This window comes from Triturus cristatus, chromosome 3_1 (genome assembly GCF_964204655.1).
Source record: "Triturus cristatus chromosome 3_1, aTriCri1.1, whole genome shotgun sequence".
Classification (NCBI taxonomy): domain Eukaryota; kingdom Metazoa; phylum Chordata; class Amphibia; order Caudata; family Salamandridae; genus Triturus; species Triturus cristatus.
The window spans coordinates 787,224,819-787,246,260 of record NC_140583.1 but is presented as its reverse complement, the minus strand read 5'-3'; the positions used below and the strand labels follow the sequence as shown (position 1 = coordinate 787,246,260).

General features: G+C 45.3%; 1 protein-coding gene across 4 annotated transcripts in view; it reads right to left on the bottom strand.

The window, feature by feature from the left end:
* UBE2F (ubiquitin conjugating enzyme E2 F (putative)) overlaps positions 1-21,442 on the bottom strand; it is a 1,125,427-nt gene that overhangs the window by 199,406 nt on the left and 904,579 nt on the right. For all 4 annotated transcript variants that reach the window (XM_085645042.1, XM_085645043.1, XM_085645041.1 and 1 more), the window contains one exon: positions 11,183-11,215. In XM_085645042.1, coding sequence (XP_085501168.1) covers positions 11,183-11,215 — 33 coding nt within the window. The remainder of the gene's footprint in view (positions 1-11,182; positions 11,216-21,442) is intronic.

Here is a 21,442-nt window from a genome sequence, read left to right as displayed (position 1 = left end):
GTGGTGCCACCCGAACCCTCAGCCGAGTCGCGCAAGGGGAGTCAGAAGAGCAATGTCGTCTCTTCGACTTCTTACTGTGCCTCAACTTACCGGAATGCGAGGACTTCGATCCCAACGAGCGGTGATGGCTGCGGCTCCGCGACCGGTCCCTCGACCTCCTCCTCGACCGGGACCTTGAGCGGCGCGGAGCCGACTGCCGGATCTCGAGCAGCTTGCGGGACCGCTCCCGCCTATCCTTCGAGGTCAAGGCCGGCAATCGAGGCACGACTCGGCATCATGGTCGGCCCCAAGGTAGTAGAGACACCGGCGGTGGTGATCTGTGACCGACATCAGGCGGTGACAGGCATCGCACGGCTTGAATCCAGGCATCCCTACCGGCACCAAGAGTCGAGGTCGACTCGAAATGGAAACCAAAAGAGTTCAAAAAGTTTAGTCAGAAAGTGACAAAAGGGTATGCTCTGCCCGGATCTGCGCTCACTGGCGCGGAAAAAAGAAGAAGAACTGACGTCAGCGCGCGAGGGTGGCGTCTAAGTACTCCGACAACGTCATCTCAGCATTCACGACGCCGACAACGGACACGGAGCCGCAGACTACGCCTAGCGACGCGCAAGTGTATTGCGGACGAAAAATCTTTCCGGATCCAGCCTGACGCCTGGGGATATTTTAAGGTAAGGAATCTAACGAACGTGTTTCTTTCAGATGTAGGAGATTAGGGAACTAGAGACATTAGAAATACAAATTTACAAAAAGCCGAAGAAACAAACTAAGATTTTGAAAGATGTCTTGCAGAAACATCAGCTGTATAAAAAAAAAAGGCATAAGCTTAAAGGGAGGACCCCCACATCGGAGGTTCCGATGCCGATGACTGCTCAATGGGAACACGCAAGTCCAACATCAAGCGAGAATACACCACAAGGGAACACGAAAGGAACACACAAAGATCTCTGAGTAAAATTGACATGCCCGGCCGTGGGCTCATACCTATCCAATCACCAAATCAGAAATCGGGCATGGGAGAACCCTCAGGATGATCATTGTGCCATGTCTATAATGTTGAAACATGTAATAAGTGATAACTTCTGTTCTCTTTTCTTCTCTCTTAAAGTGATCTCTCGATTGATAATAGACGCATACTAATGTAATTTCAAGATGAAATGATTCTTATTGTTGGTATGATCAGCGTAATGAAATACAAAATCCCAATAAAAAAAATTTAAACCAAAAAAGAAAGCTTAAAGGGAGGACAATGACTGCAGAAATGGTAGAGTTATTACTTATGCCAAGAAATTTGATAACCTTAAGATTAATACCATAGGTGGCAGGTCAGATCACCCTTCTAGTGATACAATGCCAACTGCTTCCTCAAGTGAAACATACTTATCCAGTGTTACGAGTAACACTAGCGAGGAGTCTTCCACCTCCATGGGTATACAAGGTGGTGCCTCTACAGGCAACTCTTTTTTATTAGAAATGGAGAGATACCCTAGGTGCACCATGCAGAATCGAAAAAGACAGGACAAAAGCAGTTTAAGAAAACCAGGAGGGGTAAAGTCAGACACCGGAGGAGGACCACATGAAACAGAAATAATAACTTATGAATCTGAAGGGGTAGTACCACAGAACAATATTATTGTTGTAAATGTGTCTGACTGTATTCTGAACGATGACGAAATAAAAGTTTTGAGCAAGTGTTTGGGCTTTTGCCCTACATAGTTTCCCAACTTTATGGACATACACATTAACTTATTCAAATTTATACGGACACAAACTATACAAATGTTTCCATACTAAGGGGATGCTCAATGTGCCATCTACTGTTACAGCTATAGAGTGTGAAACAACGTTTAAAGACTTTCGTGATGTACAGTTGCTCTGGTCTCTTGAACAGGATGCGGGTGAAACTCCCACCTTGACAAATCCTACAGGATCTAGATATCAATCCAAATCTGGACACAGATGTTGGTCTTAAGCAGATGTGCAAATGTAAGCCTTGTTTGGCTTCAGACAATGTTTTTGATATATTCCACCAAGAAATGACTTAAGAACTATACAGATTAGAGGATGACTACTGTACAGGCCATAAGCACATCAGACATTACAGGAGGAGCAAAAATCAGCACTCCTATCCCTCACCACCAACTCCAACATAATTATCAAAGAAGCAGATAAGGGCAGCAACATAGTCATAAACTAAAAGGACTATATTAATGAGATAGACCGCAAATTAGCAGATTCCTCACCTTACTAAAAATTGACAGTGAACCCTCTTAATTACACCAATAAAGCAACTGAGTGCAGTTTAAAACACTGGAGGGATACAAGTTGATCACGGACTTGGAATTTCGCTACCTGTATAACCCCACCCCAACTGCTCCATGTCTATATATCTTGCCCAAACTCCATAAGCCAGTCATTTCTGGCATTGGCTCTCACACAGAAAGGGTCCTTAAATATATAGATCTTTTCCTGCAACCCTTTGTATGCAATCTCCCCTCATATGTTAAGGTTACCAAAGACCTGCTTAGAAAAGTATCAGACTTTGAATGGACCAAAGCCAACATTCTAGTGACCTTAGATGTTCGCTCCCTTTATACATGTATTTCTAACAGAAAGGTTTGGCTGCCATACAACATTTTTGGGATATCAGAAATGCCACCATGTTGGAACACACAGATCTGTTACTGGACCTAATCTCCTTAGTACTAAAAATAATATCCTCACACACAATGGGGAATAGTACCAGCAAACACAAGTTGTAGCTCTGGGGGAGACATTTTCACCATTCTTTGCCAATCTGTCCATGGGCCTCTACGAGAAGGAACACATTTGGGCGAGCTCTTCCCCCCCCCACCCCCCAAATACTTGGAATACATTTTACTATGGCGTCGATATAGATGATGTCCTACTATTTTGGTCAGATGAAACAAATGCTCTTTGTCACTTCATACTGTTTCCGAATACCAACACTTATCAATTTCACGTACCACTAGATTACACAAAGTGTAAACTATTCGGATACAACTTTATCTGTGGATGGGAACACCATAAGGTCTAAATTGTACAGAAAGAAAACGCCATGCAAAGCTATCTTACATGCCACCATCTCCCATCCGGCTGCACAAATTAAAAGCTATCCCATTCAGTGAAAAGACCAGAATCAGACTGCAGCCAGGATTAGACTTTTCAAAATAAGGAGATACACTCCCCACATTTTAAATGAGGCCAAGAATAAGATCCAGAGGGTACAACGTGCAGGCCTACTTATAAACAGGAGAAGAAAAAAGAAGGGTACAAATAGTGAAGAGAAAAAACTGCCACTTTTCACACTTTACAGTGTTGAGTACAGCGCTGTACAAATCGATGCACAAACATTGGCACATTCTACTGATAGACAATGTACTCAAGGAGGCTAACACCACCAAGCTCAGTATGATTCATAGCAGAGGCAGAACAATCAGACAGACATTCTGCCGCAGCTATTTGCAACCTACTATACCAGACACATGGTTGCCTGCACCCCCCAAAGGCTTCCATAACTGTGGTCACTGAAATGTTTGCGATTTTGCTAAAGACAGCGTCACTAAATTTAAGTATAATACGAGCACAACACAAAATCACTAGATTTATAAACGGCAAAATCAAATATGTTGTTTACAGTATTACTTGTGAAAGTGGACACATTTACATCAGTAGCACTATAAGACCGCTCAAGGAACGCATTCAGGAACATGTGCACGCCATTAAAAACAACAACACAAATTACCCCTTTGCTGTCCACTATAATTAAATGCATGAACAAAAGGAAAACCTTAGAATCGCCTTCCATGGCATGGACACACTTGGCCCCCATGCTTAGGGGTGGCAATAAAACGCTGGCTCTTAGGCAAGTGAAAAGCCGTTGGATCATCGAATTACGGAACGTGGACAAAGGTCTCAATGTAGACTGAGATCAACATGTTTTCTTAACTGATTGAACAACTATGGGCTTTGTGTATATGCCTAAAATCCCCACATTTGAATGAATTAGAACTTATCAATACTCTATACAATTTCATGAGGACCATTAGCACTGTTATGGAATAATGCTGTTTCTTACTGTCGGCCTGCTAACAAATTATGCATGTTATATTAGGCTGCCAACATTATGAATTTCGGAACATAACATAGGATTATAGACGGTTTTGCTATGCATTATTACCCATGCATTTCGCTCCATGTTAACATGATGCTATGATTATTACAGTTTGCTCTATTTTATGTCTCACAAGATTTGCTCCTCTTCATTGGCTGTCCTTACTCGGGTATTTGTCTCTTGGCTCACATTAACATAGTTTGCACTTTGACTAGCAACATCAGTTGCAACATCTTTAACATCCGAAAAACAATATATGTAGTTTCACCACTGTTAAATATAGTGACCGTTTCTGTAAGACTAACCTGTCCTCTCCTTTTCTATACACATGTGGTTTTGCTTTACTTCCGCACTGGGTTCCAACCATGTACTAGGAACACTCCCACGAACCACTTGGTCGGAAATAACTACTTCAGGCAAGAGGTTCCCTCTTGTTCAGATTAATTTACTTTTGTCCCCTTATTTGCACATTTAGATATAGTTTATTTTTCTCTCTTCAGGCTTATCAGGACCATTTTCTTCATTTTTGTTCTTTCATCCGCTACCCTGTTTTACTGGTTCCGACCACGGATACTCCCATACGGATTGTCATCTGCGCTCTCCACTGCAGACTACTGGAATTTCGGTCTACATAACTGTAGGAGGCTGGCTTAGTATATGGTGCTCACTTATGTAAGTGTAGCACCCTGTACTAATCCAGACAACCCTTATGGTGATTTTAGTTGTCTTAGACAACCTTGGAAAGCTCTCTAAGTGGTAACTATGGAGATCAGTCTTCAGGTTTAGTCCAGAAGGAGCGTGAAGCAGCTTGTTTTACCAGTACTTAATCTTATGGTGTAGGTTAAGTGAAAAAGAACCACACAGTGTAGGTATAAAAATATGTATTTAATATAAACACTCACTAACACATTACAATATCTCCTATCTGGAAATATAACCACAATACTTTGATAACCGAACATTTAGTAGCACAAATACACAGTGGTCTCCAGGGGGAGACCAAACCATAAACTAAAATAGTGGAATGCGAGCCACAATCTAAGTTGAGACTGGACCCAGAAGACGTACAAGAGTCAGGTACCCAAGGAACCACCCATGGCAAGTACCCAGGAACCCCACGGAGGCTGTGTGCAGAGTGGGAACACAACCACAGACTCAATACAAGTCAATGGGTAAGTCGTGGTTGCAGTTTTAAAGAAGGACCCTTCCCAGAGGACCCTGAAGAAACCCTGTGGAAGATGGAAGGTTGGAGAGCCACTCCACTCCAGGAACCAGGAGCATAGGTGTGAAGTGCCGTCAGAAACCACAGTAGTCCACAAAGTTGGACTTCAGTAAAGATGCCGCTGGCGAGGAAGGTGAAAGAGTATGGTGGAACCCACAGGTGGATTCAAGCTGAGAGGTACCTGCAAGCAGAGGGAACAGAGTGTATGCCACTCAGGAGTGACCAGGAGGCATGGGAGACATATGCCCACTGATGTCGGAGCTGCCGGCGAGTGGATGGTGCCCTTGAAGTTGCAGCTGTGCAGACCAGCCAACGCTGTGGAAGACCAGGAGTCGTTCACGAGCTGTCCCACGTTTGATGTCAATAGCCAAGGGGTTAGTGTATGGCAAGCGCACCAACAAGCCTTGGCAATGGCAACCAACGTAGTAGTCGCAAAAGGTGCAGTGTCAATAAGCAAGGCCTAAGTGACTCACCAAGAGCAGGTAAGTCAGAGCAGGCCCCGTGCAAGCAGGGGAGCCCACTGGAGCCAAAGAAGACCCTCAAGAGGACCCATGGCCCGGAGACACCGGAGTCGCAGGGGGACCTAGAGCAGATCACCAAAGGGTGAAGTCCTACGGTGCAGGCAAAGATCTTGGTTATAGGACATGCTTGAGGTTGGAGCCCGAAAATCTCTGGTACAGATAGTCAACAAGCCTTGGCAATGGCAAGTTGACGCAAGGGAAAGGCAGACTGCTCCAGCCGTTCCGACGAGGTATACTTGCTATGAAGGCAGTGCAGGCCTCAAGGGAGTTGCAGAAGCACCATCTGTGTTGCTGAACCTTTCAGAGTCCATAGGAGCTCAGGAACAGTAGATCCGTCCGCTTCATTGCGCTGCCTGCAGATGCAGGAAAGTGACTCCTTCACTTCAAGGGAGATTTCTTCGGGTGCCTTGGATGTCCACAGGCCTGTATAAGAACCTGTATGGAGCACAGGCACAGACGACACAGAAGACTGGCAGGACGATGAGAACAGGAGCAGCAGGAGTCTTCCCAGCTGCTGTCTCGGAGCCCAAAGCAAAGTCCAAATTGCCCAGATGATTAAAGATGAGGTGGTTTCCAATCTGAATCTTGTCCCACAAATAGTCTAAGGAACCACCTACAGGTAAGCCCTTAAGTACCCTGAGAAAAGGGTTGGGGTGATTCAGGGGTTCCTCCCACAGGAGGGGCTGGACAGTGTGGAGGATACTCCTATGTCCTTTGTCCAGTTTCCCGCAAGAGCAGGAGCCAATGGCTCCCCAAACTGGTTCCACCTGAAGTATGCAGGAAGGGCACCAAATGAGCCCTTCAAAGCAGTTTAGTGGCGCTAGCAAGCACCCCCACCCTGTTCTAATACTCTAAGTCCTGTCTGGGAGGTGGTCACACCTTCCTGTGACCTGAAATCTATTGTCCTGCCTTGCCCTGTTCGAGCTTGGCTCAGCAGCAGGAGGGGAGAACCATGTCTCTGGTCATCAGCAGCCGTAGTTTTCTGTCCGGGTCTAGAAGACTGGTACCGGAAGCACTGAGGACCTCCTGGAGGACGTTTACTTCCAACACCGTTTACAGTGTAAGGGTATGATTCCAACATATTTGATACCAAACACGAGGGGGTTTGTTACAGCCAGTTTAGAGTTAGAAATCGCATAATGATGCATGGTCACTCTATATATCGTAATAGCTGATGCGCTTACAACCCGAGAGAATGGACTGCGTGGATTGTAGGGGTGTCCTGCTCATACAGGGACACCCTCACACTTATAACCGAGCACCCTGCCGTCCATCATCCCCTTTGGTTTTGCTTTGTTCGCCCCCAAAATGGCGGGGTATGCCGAGACGTGGGTCCCTTGCTCACTTTGCCACTGGATTCAAGATAGCCTGGCTGATGAGGGTTATGAACCCGAAACCGGTACCAGGATGCTTGTTTCCGGTCCAGGGAAGACTTGGCTTGGCAGTTCGGGCTGGCTTGTTCCCATGAGGTACAGGGTCAGACTGATTTGCAAATGGCCATGTCTGAACTGGGCTGGCGGAGTGAGCTAAAGAATGATGATGGATTAAACCCAGATCAGTTGACTGGGGGTGAGTGCTTGCAATGTTCAACACTCCGTCCATCATCCCCTTTGGTTTTGCTTCAGAATTGAAAGGCATGCCTTAGGGGTGACATAGGTTTTAAGTACAGTTACCTCAGATACAAGGAAACTTACATCTGTTGTAAGTGGTGCTAGCACCAGCTTACACAAGCTGCAATGGCAGGCCTGAAACACAATTTGAGTGGTTTCCCATGGGTGGCATAATACATGATTCAGCCTATGGGAGACCCCTTGTTTCCCGTATGCCCTGGGTAACTTTGTACCATATACTAGGGTACCATCAGTAGCCAATCTGGAGTGTACCCAAGAGCTCACCATGTCCAATTTACGGAAGAAGCACAGAGACTGGGTTCCTGATTAGCAGGATGCCTGTCAGACTAGTCAAATACATAGCAGCACCATCCGTGGCGTCTTAAAACAGCTCCACCGGCTAGTTGTTGAAAAACTAGTTGTAGCTATGTCCATAGCACAGTCTATAACTTTGGCCTTTGTGCGCTTACGAAATTCCTGTTTATTTTCATACGGTATAACATCCATCATGGCTCTGATGTTGGACCACATCTGCCGATTGTAGCGGCCCAGAATAGCTAATGCATTAGTAGCCATGACAGAGATAGCAGACATGGATGAGAAACTCTTACAGATGGAATCCAAACAGAGCCCTTCCTTATCCGCTGGAGATGTGATGGGGTGGAAGGATTCTTTGATCTTCTCTGAGCCACTCGGGAGATCACCGAATCCGGTATGGAATGGCCCGTTAAACATGTGGGGAAATCCTCGGGCGCCCTGTATTTTTTATCTAATCTTGGCAGTACCGGCACCACAGTGGCCGGTGATTTCATTACATTAAGCCCTTCCTGCCAGATGTGGTCTATAATGGGTATAGATCTTAAGGATTTTCTAGATTGTTTTTTAAAGTTATAAAGGAAACAATCTGATTGCTTGACTATTGTGGGTAGATGGAATCTTGACGTAGCTCTGTCCATCAAATTATGAAAACCTCCCTCCAATGTCCTCTGGAGGTAAGTCAGAAAGATGACAAGGAGGAGGAGACGGTGTAGGCCAAATATATATATCCCATTCATCAGTAGGTGGAGGAGGATCGTGGATTTCACCCTCTTCAGAAGAGGTTGGATCCTCTCGCGGAAGAACTTGGATGATGGGATGTGGCATCATGCTAGAAGTAACAGGAGGCAGTGTTGATGTAAGTGGTGTTACAGGTGGTGCCGATGGAGAGGGTGGCACAGTAGTGTGTTCCTCCTGGGGGCGGGAATCTTTTCCTGTAGTCCGTGAGCATGGCCTGTAAGTCTTGAATTGAAGAGGAAGGTAATTGAGCAGGTTCTTGCCTTGGTGGATGAATATTATCTCCAAAATGTTGATACTGAGCAGGAGGAACCGAATAGTGTTGGTAGTATTGCTCCTAGTCATAATAGTACTCATACTCCTCCTGACACTCCACATGGAGTTCAGAAGGACTCTGAGCAGTCCCAAAGGCGCCATCATCCTCAGTTTTTTCTGTGTCTAGAAGGTGACTTAGAAGCAGAGGCGAAATCTTGCCTGGTGATTGAAAACCAGGCTGCAGGAATGTTCTGGACGATCTGGATGGTGTGGATTGCATTTGCATCGATTTTAACTGTGGAATAGACACAATGGGATCGTCGGCGACCCCGATTTTCTTGTTGATGGCAAAATCGTCGAAGCCGGCGACTGTGTGCTCGTCGACGGTGGACCTTTTGTCAACGGTGGAACCGTAGTCAGCAGTGAAGATGTTGCCACCGCAGGCGTTGACGATGGTAGCCTCCACGCTGAGGACTTTGTCGATGGTAAGGATAACGTAGTCTATATTGGTGCGTTGATGCTCGCCATCGACATCGTACGAGCCGTTGATGGTCTTGATGACGAGGGGGTCGTCGTCGGTGCTGCGGAAGAGCCTGGGCTTGAAGGTGAAACTGATGCTGACAAGGGTCTATGACTGGATTTACACTTGGAAGGATCCAATTTTTCCTTAGAAGTCCCAGAATGATGAGGAATGACGAGCTCTGAGGAGACTTTAGGTTCTTTCTCCTTTTTTAGGCCTTCTTTGGTCAGATGAGGTTTTCAGGTGTTTGACCTACTCAGGCTGACCTCCAGGCGACCTTGGCCTCATACGGGATTTAGAGGAAGTGTTGCTCTCCTCACCAGAAGACGCTCCTTGAGTCTTCTTTAGCCACAACAAAAGTCTGCCATCTCTAGCTCTGAGTTTTAGATAAAAAGGTGCAGCAAAATTTACATCGCTTTGCCTCATGATAAGGATAAAGGCAATAGATACAATCCTTGTGGGCATCATCAACATGAACCCTTTTCTTCCCACAGGATTTACAAGGGCAATGTCCTATCAGACATAGTCCAGAAAGCAAAATGAGATTTATCTGAGAAAATGTTGAATAACTGAGGAGAGCTCCCTTCACACACGAAGTGCAGTTAAAATTTGAGGGACTCAGGCTCTCTTAGGGAAGGTTCTAGAGGGTGCTGGTTACTATACTGGATAATCTACCTTTCTACAATAACCGTTTTGGTAAGGCTCTTTTCTGAACATTGTTATTTCCCCATGCTGTCTATGACTTGGCTTATGGGGTAATTTCAAGTCCACAGAGTATTTCCATATTTTTTGAAGTTTCTAGAGAGAGAGGGAAGAGGCAATATGGATAAAGGAAGGGTGGGGGTGGAAAAGAACCAACATACAATGGGAGGGTCGTGGTGGGAAGTAATAGCAACATGGACAATAGGGTGGTGGGGGTGGGAGGGAATATGCAACATTGACAAGAGGGTGGGGGATGGGAGTGAGGAAGCAACAAGGAAGATGAGGAAGATAATGAAAAAAGAACAATAGTATCTCAATCACAGCGCCAGCAGTGGAAGAACCCTAATCAAGATGAAGCAATCTGTATTCGGCTCATATTCCAGAGGAAAGAAGAAGTGAAGATGGCACGCACTCTACAATTAGGAGGCAGAAAATGTAAATGGCAATGAAGCTCTTGAATGGTAAGCAATCGCTCGGCTTCAAGCCCCTTGTTGAAAACTATTTCTCTCGCAACCAAGAGGTCAGATTTTTAAAAAATCATTCAACTAACAGGATACCCATGTGACTACACCCACTGGTTCTTGCACCCTTATAAACCATCTCTCACTCACCCACGACACATCTCAGACAGTAAAATTTACCAGCAATTACTCTACCAAATTGGGGGTGGGGGAGTGAATCTAGATTTTCTTTTAGTAACTGGCAACATGAACACCAGAAACGAGGCCTATTTTGCCTTTAAACAGTGTACGCTGCTGAACGCATCAAAAAGCTTATATGGCACAAACATTGGTGAAGAGGGATACCAGAAAGACAGTTCAGGACTGCTACATTTGTACTTAAATCCTTGTCAAATTTCTGTGTCTCCATTTACATGTTACAATGGAAAATTATAGCAATTTGTTATGACATTCCAATATCTTATCTGGGCATGCTAGAATGAATCAGATATGCTAGTGGTCTGCTCTTACACTATCTGAAAAGCCTTGATGAAAACACCCCTATCTAAAGTAGCTCTCTTATGGGGTAGGAATTACTACATGTGACAGCAGCTTTACCAATGGGGGGATTCAATGCTTTAAGGGTGAAGAGAAATTTGTATTGTCCTTTACAATAAAAAAACAAAAAAACTATTATAAGTATGCAAACAAGAACAGATTGCCTTACCGTAAATAAGGAGTTCAACCCCCAAACAACATCCTGCGAAAAAAAATATAGAAAAAAATGATTTAGATAAAATTTGTATTTGTATTTATATGGTGCTTACTATCTCTGATGAGGATTCTTTTCTTTGTAAGTCACACTACAAGATGAACAATTATTGGCAAAACAAATAGTTCTGGATTTAAAGTGCTAATACATTCAATTTGCATTGGTGCATGCTGATGCTTCGACGCGCTAGTACAAAACAAAAAAACAGATTACTTTCTCTAACCTATACAATGTCTATTTTTAGATAATATATGTTGATTTAGTCTACTTTTAAGATGTAATACAGTCCTGCGTGCATTTCAATGCAGACACTGAATTGGAGGCAGAATGGTACATCAAACCACCACTAGAATAAGGGGACAATAATCGACTGATGTGGAAAACTATAAGAATTTGAAGGATCTTGAATCCAAACTTGCAAGGGAAGCCAGCCTGTCTTTGTGGGTATAAAAATGAAACCATCATGCACATATTATGCTTCTGCCCTAATCTATTGCACCTAAGAAGACTATACTTGAGACAACTTTTTATTGATGCTAAATATAAATAACTCTAGAGACAGTTAGCCTTTTTTTTAGCCTAAGGCTTAATACTGGTATTAATAATCTAATGAATTTTTTGATTTAGGCAAAAAAATGTTGCAAAATTGTGTCCAATATAGGTTTTAAGCTGATCTTAAAAATACTTCTTTGTTTTAAATGTTGTATGTGAATAATACAATAAACTTAGGTGCCTGACAGAATATTCTTCTGTGAGGGGCCAAAACCTACTCCATGTTTATTTGAAGAACAATTGGTATGTCAAACCAGACCTAAAGAACAAGTTATTTACCTTAGGTAATCCTTATATCGCACAGACTATCTAGCCGCAGATTCCTTACCTTAGAATTATTCACAGGCATCAGACTGGATCCAGAAATTATTTTGTGAGCATTGCCCCTGTGCACCGGTAGCCAGCATCATTCGGCTCTATGAGGTGTTATCTGTGCCGAAAGTGATGTGTGCGGTGCCTATATAGAGGTCACTCCAGCATGTTGACGTCAGTTTTTTTTCATGACTTTCCACGCTAGGAGCAAGGAGCCATGAAGAACACGCACCACTGGTGTGGAAAGCTAGGGCCCCGAAAGGGGGAAGCCCTGTCCCTAGAAATCCATTCGTTGAGTGGGGAGGATGGGTGGTTCAATTAGGAATCTACAGATAGAGACTTAACCAGATAAGGCATTACCGAAGGTAAGTAACTTGTTAATTTGAGAGACTTCGAGCCACAGATTCTTTACCATAGAAAAGATATGCAAGCAATTCCTCTCCAAAGGTGAGTCTGCGAAATAATTTCACACCAAAAAGTCCTGCAGGTCCGAACAGGCACAATGCCAGTCCCAACGGACCGCCGAAGCAATAGTGCTCTGTGAACGTGTACAGAGGCCCACGGTGCTGCCTGGCAAATATCCACGACCCCGGACTCTGGTCGCTAAAGCAGTGGTCACAGACTTGGCTCTGGTGGAAGGAATAAGCAACCCTTCTGGGGGTTGCTTCTACGCCACTGCATAGCAAATTTTAATGCACCATGAACAGTTGACCATCAAACTGCAACTCTCATGCAGTCAAGGTAGAACGACAATGCTCTTTGGGTCCAGTCGGTGAGTTGCTCCTCTTTTTTAGAGGGATGTGGCTGAGCACAAACAGCAGGCAGGGTGATAGACTGGCCTACATGGAAAGAAGTAACCACTTTCAGCAGACAGAAAGCAGTAGTGCGAAGAACCAGCTTGTCTGGGAAGATGTTGAGGTATGGAGGTTTAATGGCAAAGCCTGAAGCTCGCTGACCCTCTGGGCAGTTATTGTCACTAGGAAGGCTGTCATGAAGTTAAGGAGCCTGAGAGGACAGTTGTGCAAGGGCTCAAAGAAAGCGTACATAAGGAATGTCAGGACAAGATTTAGGTCCCACTAAGACATGATGTAGGGCCAAGGAGGAAATGTATGCTGCAAACCTTTCAAGAGTTTATGTACAATAGGTGATATGAAGAGGGATGGATGGTCCGGCAATCACAGGAAGGCTGAAATAGCAGAGAAATAGCACTTTAAGGTGTCCAGAATGGCCCTGCTGGGCAAGGGAAAGGATAAAGAGAAGGGCCTGAGAGAAGGGAGCAGAGAGTCAACTTTCTTTTCTGCACACCATGCCACAAACCTACCCTGACAGCAGGCATACACCTTTTGGAAGAGGAATGCTTGGCTGCTAAAATAACATTGCAGATTTCAGGTGAAATGTCAAAAGCTGTCGACTATCTCCGCTCAATGTCCACACACAAAGGCGGAGCGTTGACAGGTTTGAGTGGAGAACTCTCCCCTGCTGCTGCGACAGAAGATCATCGCGAAGGGGCAGCCAGATCAGAAGACCGATGGCTATGCTCAACAGCTCAGGATACCAAACTCTCCAAGCCCAATCTGGAGCCACAAGGATGACTTGGGCCGGTTGTTCCTGATCCTCTTGAGAACTCTGGGCAGGAGTGGTTTGGGAAGAAGGCCTGGGCTTCACTAGAGATGAAAAACCTCTCCGAACAAGACTGTCTTGTAAACTCTAGCTCACAGAACTACTAACACAGGACGTTCTTGGCAGTGGCAAACAGATCTAACTAAGGCTCTCCCCACTGATGAAAGAAACCTTGCACCACCTCCGGATAAAGACGCCATTCATTATCCGCTCGGCATCTTCAGCAGAGTTTGTCCACCCTGTCGTTCAGAGAGCCTGCCAGGTGTTGAACCACTAGGGAAATGCCATGACATTCCAGCCATGTCCAGAAGCACAGGGCCTCTTGACAAAGGGTCCATGACCTCACCCCACTCTGTTTGTTGCCGTTGATGGAGGCCAGAATCGCTTTCAATACCAGCCGGATGGCCCGGAGCTCCAGAAGGTTGATGTGGAATCCAGATTCTGCCAGAGAGCAAATGCCTATGATCTCCCCTTCTCACAGATGGCCACCCCATCCCAGTAGTAACATCTCTCACCACCAACAGATCTGGTTGGAAAACGGAGAGTGGTCTGCCACTGACCTAATTCCGGCTTCTTAACCCCCACTGCTCTGCAGATCCTTTTCAGTTTCCTCCGAGATCTGGACCATGTCAGAGATTCCCCTGATGCTGCGCCCACTCCAACTTTAGGTCCCACTTCAGAGCCTGCATATGCCAGAGGGATGCAAGAGGCCATGCGTCCCAGTCAAGCTCATCGAAATCTCGGATAGAGGCTGAAACATCCGCATCATAGCCTGAATATCCTGGACTCTCCTTTCGGGAGGACAGGCCCGCAGCTGTACCAAGACAAGAACAGTTCAGATGAAAGGAAGTGTCTGAGAGGGAGTCGGGTGTGACTTTGGCATGCTGATATTGAACCCCCGGGAATGCAGAAGGTCTGGAAGTGGGAGACTATAGCCTGCTATGTGCCCGCTTTCAACAGCCAGTCGAAATAGGGGGGAAGAATGGCACCCTGATCTCCGCTGATGAGCTGCAACCATCGACATCACCTTGGTGAACACCCAAGGAGCCCTGGTAAGGCCAAAAGGTAGCACGATAAACTAAAAGTGCTCATGGTCCACCGTGAACCACAGGTAACGCCTGTGGGCAGTCAGGACCGTAATATGGAAAGGTGCCTCCCGCAAGTCCAACTGTACCATCCAGTCTCCTGGGTCCAGGACAGACAGAACTTGAGCAAGTATGAACATTCTAAACTTCTTGAGGCAAAAATTGAGAGGGTGCATGTCTAGGACAGGACAAAGCCCTCTGTCCTTCTTGGGCACCAGAAAGTAGCGGGAATAGCATCAGAGGACTACTTCTCGCATCAGCACCCTCTCTATCGTTCCCTTGACCAAGAAAGCCATCACTTACTGGCAGATCAAGGTAAGATAGTCCTGTGTCAGCCTGTTGCAAGAAGATGGCATGGGGGAGAGGTAGTCGCGAACGGAAGGAAGTAGCCCCTTTGGACAATTTGACGAACCCAACGGTCTGATGCAATATACCTCTAATGTGGCAATTGATGGCATATCCAGCCTCCCACTTGGTGCCCATGAGGAAAAGCGGACAAACTAAAGGGTTTGGAGGTAGCAGGGGGTGGGGAGAGGGGGTTGCTGGTCTGACCTTCGGTTGCCCAACTGTGGGTCCTGGGACCTCAACCACACAGAAGTTGGGAAGAAAAAGCACCATGGTGGCTGGGCGTCTAAAGACTAGGCTGGAAGCCCCTTCCATGGCTACATAAGGCAGACTGGGGTTGGCGATGGGCCATGGAAAGGACCAAAGACCTGGCTGTAGCTTTGCTGTCCTCGAAGAGCACCAGCGCTGAATCCGCCTCATCTGCGAAGAGACTGAAGCCATCAAAAGGCATGTCCATAAGCGATGATTGGACATCCCCTGAAAAGCAAGTAGTTCTCAGCCAGGTGTGGTGCTGTAAGGCCACCGATCTATCAAACCAGTTTGCCTAGCGAGTCGGTGGTTTACAGTTCACATCTGATTGTGAACTTAGATGCAGCTCTCTTGTCAGCAACAGATTGGGAAAGTGTGGTCCGGGCCTCAAACGGAACAATGGACAGCACCTGCACAACCAAATCCCATTGGAATTAGCAGCCCAAAATGCAAGCAGTGTTCAATGACTGCAGTGCCAGGCTGGTGGAAGAAAATACTTTCTTGCCTAAGGTGTACAGTGTAGTAAGCTGGCTCTGTATTATACTACACCAAAGTAATGTATAGTGTGCACAAAGTCCAATGGATCGCCAGAGGCTTTACAGAGGATAAAGTAGAGAACACTAAATGCTCTCTTTTGTGGTAGTGTGGTCAAGCAGTGAGGCTTATCAGAGGGCTGTGTTAAGCATTAGTTGTACACACTCAGACAAGAAATGATTACACACACTCAATGACCAAATCCGAGATGAATTGTAAAAATATTACTTTTTGTATGTTTATTCCTTTGAACCAAAGATACTTTGTTGCAGTAAAATAAAAAAATGTAAGTATAAAATGTAGACAGTGCATTTCACAAACAGTTCAATGTTAACCTATGGAGGTAAAACAATGTTGTAATTTTACAGGTAAGTACATGGCTTACAATTCCAGGATTGGGTTTTAGGTCCAACACTGGGCAAGGGTCACGTAAATGTAGAGACGGCAACACCAGCGGCACTGGGGCGGCCAGGTGCAGAGGTCAAACTCGTTCACTGGTGCCCAAAGTTAGTCAGTGGTGACATGGGGCACGCAAAGAAGTGCCTGTTGCAAGTGAATAAAATCTGATTTGGATGTCAATCTCAAGGGGTTAGACCCGCCACTGAGCGGAGGGGGGGCATGAGGCAGCACCAAACACACACCCTCAGTGGCACAGAGGCGGCAGGGTGGAGAGTGACAAGACAGCGTTGGGTGCCCAATGTAAAGCAATAGAGACTGAAGATTTCGAGCTACAGGCTCAGACCAGGAAGCTGGACGAAGGGAACTGGTGGCTCTGGGGTTACGTTGGGATGTTGAAGGGCACCTGAGCATGGTCAGTGGAGCTCCCCAAGGCCTGGGGGCTGTAGGGATGTCCTTTGAGGTCGGAAGATTCTTACCAGAACCAGTCAAGGTTAGGGGGTCCTTCGTGTTGAGGCTGCAGGCATTGGCGTGGAGTCCAAGAGGTACTCTCAAGTGGACTCAAGCTCAGGACTGCTGGGGAAACTTCTTAGGACTGGTGGGCATGAGGGCTTTGACAAAAAAAAGCATCCAATTGTCAAGTTGACAAACAGATTTTTTGGGGTAAAAGTGCACAAGCCACGCTTTCACTTTGATGGGGGGGTCATACCTTTCTTCAGACACGGTTTGTGTAAAGAAAGGGGCGCAGCCTCCATGAATGTGAAAGCGCCGCATGGGCGCTAGTAAACAAATAAAATAAATAAGCGCGACTCCTAAATGCAGAACGCGCTGCTAAAATAAATAAAAAAAACACATCTGCTATAGTGCGAGCAGATCGCCATTAGTAAAAATTAAAATAAAAGCAGGCGGCGTACTGCGAGGTACTGGGTGGAATAGGGGAAGAGCATTAAATAACAGTACTCACCAATTTATAAAGCAGACCATGTAACAACACAAGTAAAAGGTCCAGTTGTTATAGGAGGTAACATGCAGAGAAGGCAGTACCAAGGAGTGACTTACAAGCCTAATAACGACTTAGAAGCCACTATTTACGAAGGACAATGACACAAGCTAATTAAAAATATGGGCGGAGTGTGTGCGGGGCTTCAAAGCATACTGACTACTGCATGCCTCGCAGCAGTGCATGCGCTGCCCAGGCTCAACCTAAAAAGGCCTGCTGCCTTGTTTTTTTTATACTTTTTTTTACACTTATTAGCCCGCAGTTTAATGGTGTGCTTCCTGTGGTGGTGCCAAAATCCACCAGAGATAATGAGCTTTTCAAGATGAGCGAGGGCGTTGGTCATGACTGCTTTTTAAATGATGCAGCTGGTTTTAAAGATGGTGCGGGCCAGCAATTGGAGTCAACAGAGTTCCATCAATATAGGGGTGATCTGAACATTTCTCCAGTCCTTGGATGAGACTCACTGGTGTGTAGGATGCCCTTAAAGGGTGCCAGTTTGGAGTCTGAGAGCCCATGGAGTATTACCATAATCCAGATACAAGAGTAGGAGGGCATGAGATCAGTTATGAAGTTGCTTTGTGGATAAAATGGTTTTATTGTCTTTAAAAGAAAGAGCTAGTACCAGGCAGTCTGTTTTTGCCAATGTGTTCCTTGCATGTGAGGCTGATGTCTGATATGAATCAAGGTACTTGGCTGCCCCATGTAAAGTTTGAAGATGATGGGACAGTATGGAACCCTGGGGACGCTGCAGTTAATAAGGATCTTTTGGAACCTGGAGGTGTCCATGTGAATAAAGGTTCGAAAGGTAAGAGAACTTGTGGCAGGTATTGCAGTTGAATCCAATTTGGATGAATAGGAGGTTGGGATGGTCAACAGTGTTGAAGGCAGTTGAAAAGTCAAGCAATATCAGGAGCCAGCAGTCATCTTCATCTGTGTTCCGGAAATCATTGTCCAGGATGTGTAAAATAGCGGTGTCCTTATTGCAGCGTAATGTGAAACTAGCCAGGTAATCGTGCAGGCGATTAGTACATGTCTGTTCTTGGAGGTTAACACAGACTGCCTTTTTTTAAAGATCTTGCTGATGAATGGTATGTGAGTGATGAACTGGTAGTTTAGCGGGGCCAGAAGGTCTAGTGTAGGCTTCTTTAGGAGAGGGAGGATCCAGGTTGTCTTGAGAGCTTCTGGTACGATACCTTGATTGAGGGATGCACAGACCATGGTGAGTAGGGAGAAAGAGCATCAGAAGAGAGCTCTGATAAAGAAAAGGTTAAGATAGCTTCATAGGAAGTGGCTTTGAGGGAATTCAGTGTATCTAAGATTGGCAAGAGACAGGTCTTAAAGGATGACCACTGCAGGATCCTACGGAAGATATGGGCCTAATAGATGAAGCAGGTTTGCTATAGTCAATGTGCTGTCAGATTCACTGTATTTTTAACCTCAAGAAGGTTGATGGTATTGCACTTTTCTGCTGAATGATGAAGAAATGTTTTTGACAGAAGGTTGATGCTGTGCCTGATTTTGTTGAAAAGCGTTTTGTTTCCGCTAGGGTCTACAGTGAAGGTGTTATAGTGTTTTGCTTTGGGTAATGTGAAAAGCTGTCTGTGTGTTGCACAGCAGTACATCAGAATCAAGAGGGCATTGAGAGTTATGTTTTCTTCTACTGTATGCAGATGGATTGTTTGTCAGCAAGATCTTTAGTGTACCAGGGTGCTGAAGCCTTTAGCTGGCACTTGCAATTTTTTTTCATTGGGGTATGGATGTTCATATTGTTTCCCAAAAAGCGTTACATTTGTTTAGAAGAATGTTCATGTTGGATGTGAAGTCAGCAGAGTAAAGAAATTAGTTTAAGCATTAGGTTGCCCATGGAGAATTCTGTAAAGGATCTGAAGGCTTGGTCTACTCTTTTGGGTTTGACTGGTTTGTAAAATGTTGAGCAGGGTGAGGAGGATGACGAAGTTTGCAATTGAGTGCTGTTGAGAAAACAAGATTGAGCATATCGCCTATGGAGTGCATTGGTAGTGTGGCATTCTGTACCCCATTGGGTGTGTTGAGTTTGAGGAGGGCTTTCTCGTTTTTAATGAGCTTGTGATGTCCGGGAGGTTTAAGTCACTCAAAAGGGTGCTGCAGGCATGCCAGTTGAACGAGGTGGTGAGAACATCGGGCATTTATCAATTAATTCCTTGTTCTGCAGGGAAGCCTGTAGATGAGCTGGAAGGTGGTGGTCTTAATTGCAGAGTGCAAAATGGTGTATAAGCAGATCAACAGAGTTCAGTGTTACTCCCTTACCTAAGGTACAGGATCAGAAGGACTTTATGGATGGCAACAAGGCCTCCACTCTATGTGCAAGGTCCACAGACTGGATGGTGTAGCCTGTGGGATGGAAACTGTCTAGGATGTACAACGATGTAGGAGAACCCGAACAGACCATGCCTTTGTCTATCCTTTGCTGGGGACTCTCAGGGGATGGTACGGCCTGGAGTTGACTGAAGTAGGAATACATCTAGGAGTGATATCACTTCCTTTGCTGCTGGATGATGGAGGGATGCTATTTCCTATACAGATGAATACTGGGGAAGAAGGTCCTCTTGCCTGGCTGCTTATTTTGAACAATCACTGTTCCTAGACATTTGGTTCCTTGAAGCTGAGAAAGTGTTTGCATTTTTCAACTACGGCATAGAGAAAACGTGAATAATCAAAATTAAGTTTCTATTCAGTTCATCAGACTATTGGGCATACATAATAAAGGAACAGAGACTTATCTGATGACAGATGGTGGGCAAAGTGCAAATAGACTGAGGAACTGGACAAGGGTGTCCACATCCCCCTTTAAATGTGCACTCTTTATTGAACCTCGGTCTAGCTACATCACACAAAACTCATGTGCCTCTGTCCTAACCTTACTGAGAGCTCATTAATTATTACTTAATACAGACATATCGCTTTTTTTAAGCACCAGTTCATAGTAACTACTCTGTGGTTTTCTAGATCTATCAATTTTCTGGGATCGCAGGCTACAAAATTCATCAAAATGAGTCAGAGGGGCTTTTAATCAATGCCTCTCAAGAAATATCACAGCTGAACCAAGCTGCCCTCAAAACCTGTACGATATCTTGATATATAGGTGTGTGTGGTAAAACAGCTCGGGTGTCTACTGAATTCTGTCTGGTTACAACACATACAAATACAGGTTGCCTTTATAAAATAGCACCACATTCCTCTTATTAGTTGGAAGGATTAATCTTGCTAAAATGGTCACCCCTCCACAGTGCCTTTTTCCCTTTCAATGCCTTCCTTGTGTCCTACAAAACACCTTATTCTCCAAGTTTACAAGCTTAAACTGATCCTTTGAATGGGCCGGAAAGCCCCCGTGAAAGACAAGAAGTATCCTATGTGCTCCATTTGGTAAGGGCAGTTGGGCGATACCAGAAGCAATCTTGGCTACCGCTGCTCTTTCTCCAGAGGGTTGCTGTTCCCCTAGGAGGCATCCATTCTTCAACCTGAAGTCCTTGGTTCTGTCGAGGTAGAAGCTGACCGGCCTCTTGGGATCCAGGCGATGAAGTCTCCCCTCCTCCTTAGATGGGTGAGGGTAGAAAGTTGGTAAGGTGATGGACTGCCACAGGTGAAAAGGGGTGACCACCTTAGGCAGGAAAGCAGCTCTAGTCCTACGAACCATCTTACCCGCATGAAAATATGTCAAAGGAGACTTAGAGCTAAGAGCCTGCAACTCACTCATCCTGCTAGCGGAAGGGATTGCAACCAAAAATACTGATTTAAACACTAGGAACCTTAAGGGACAACTATGTAATGGTTCAAAGGGTGAACCCATCAAGTGAGTGAGAACCAAATATAAATCCCACTGAGGCATGATAAAACGAGTGGGAGGAAACTTATTTGTGAGACCTTTAATGAATCTCATAACTATGGGAGATCTCAACAACGATGGTTGATCTAGTAAACAGAGAAAAGCCAAAGGAAGATCAGTTGCCCTTATCAATAGCTACTGCATAACCCTTTTGTGCTGAGTAAAGAGAAACCCAGAATATTAGACAAACCAGCCTACAAAGGATCAATCAAGTTATCTCCACACCATTTAACAAACTTGTCCCACCTACCAGAATATCC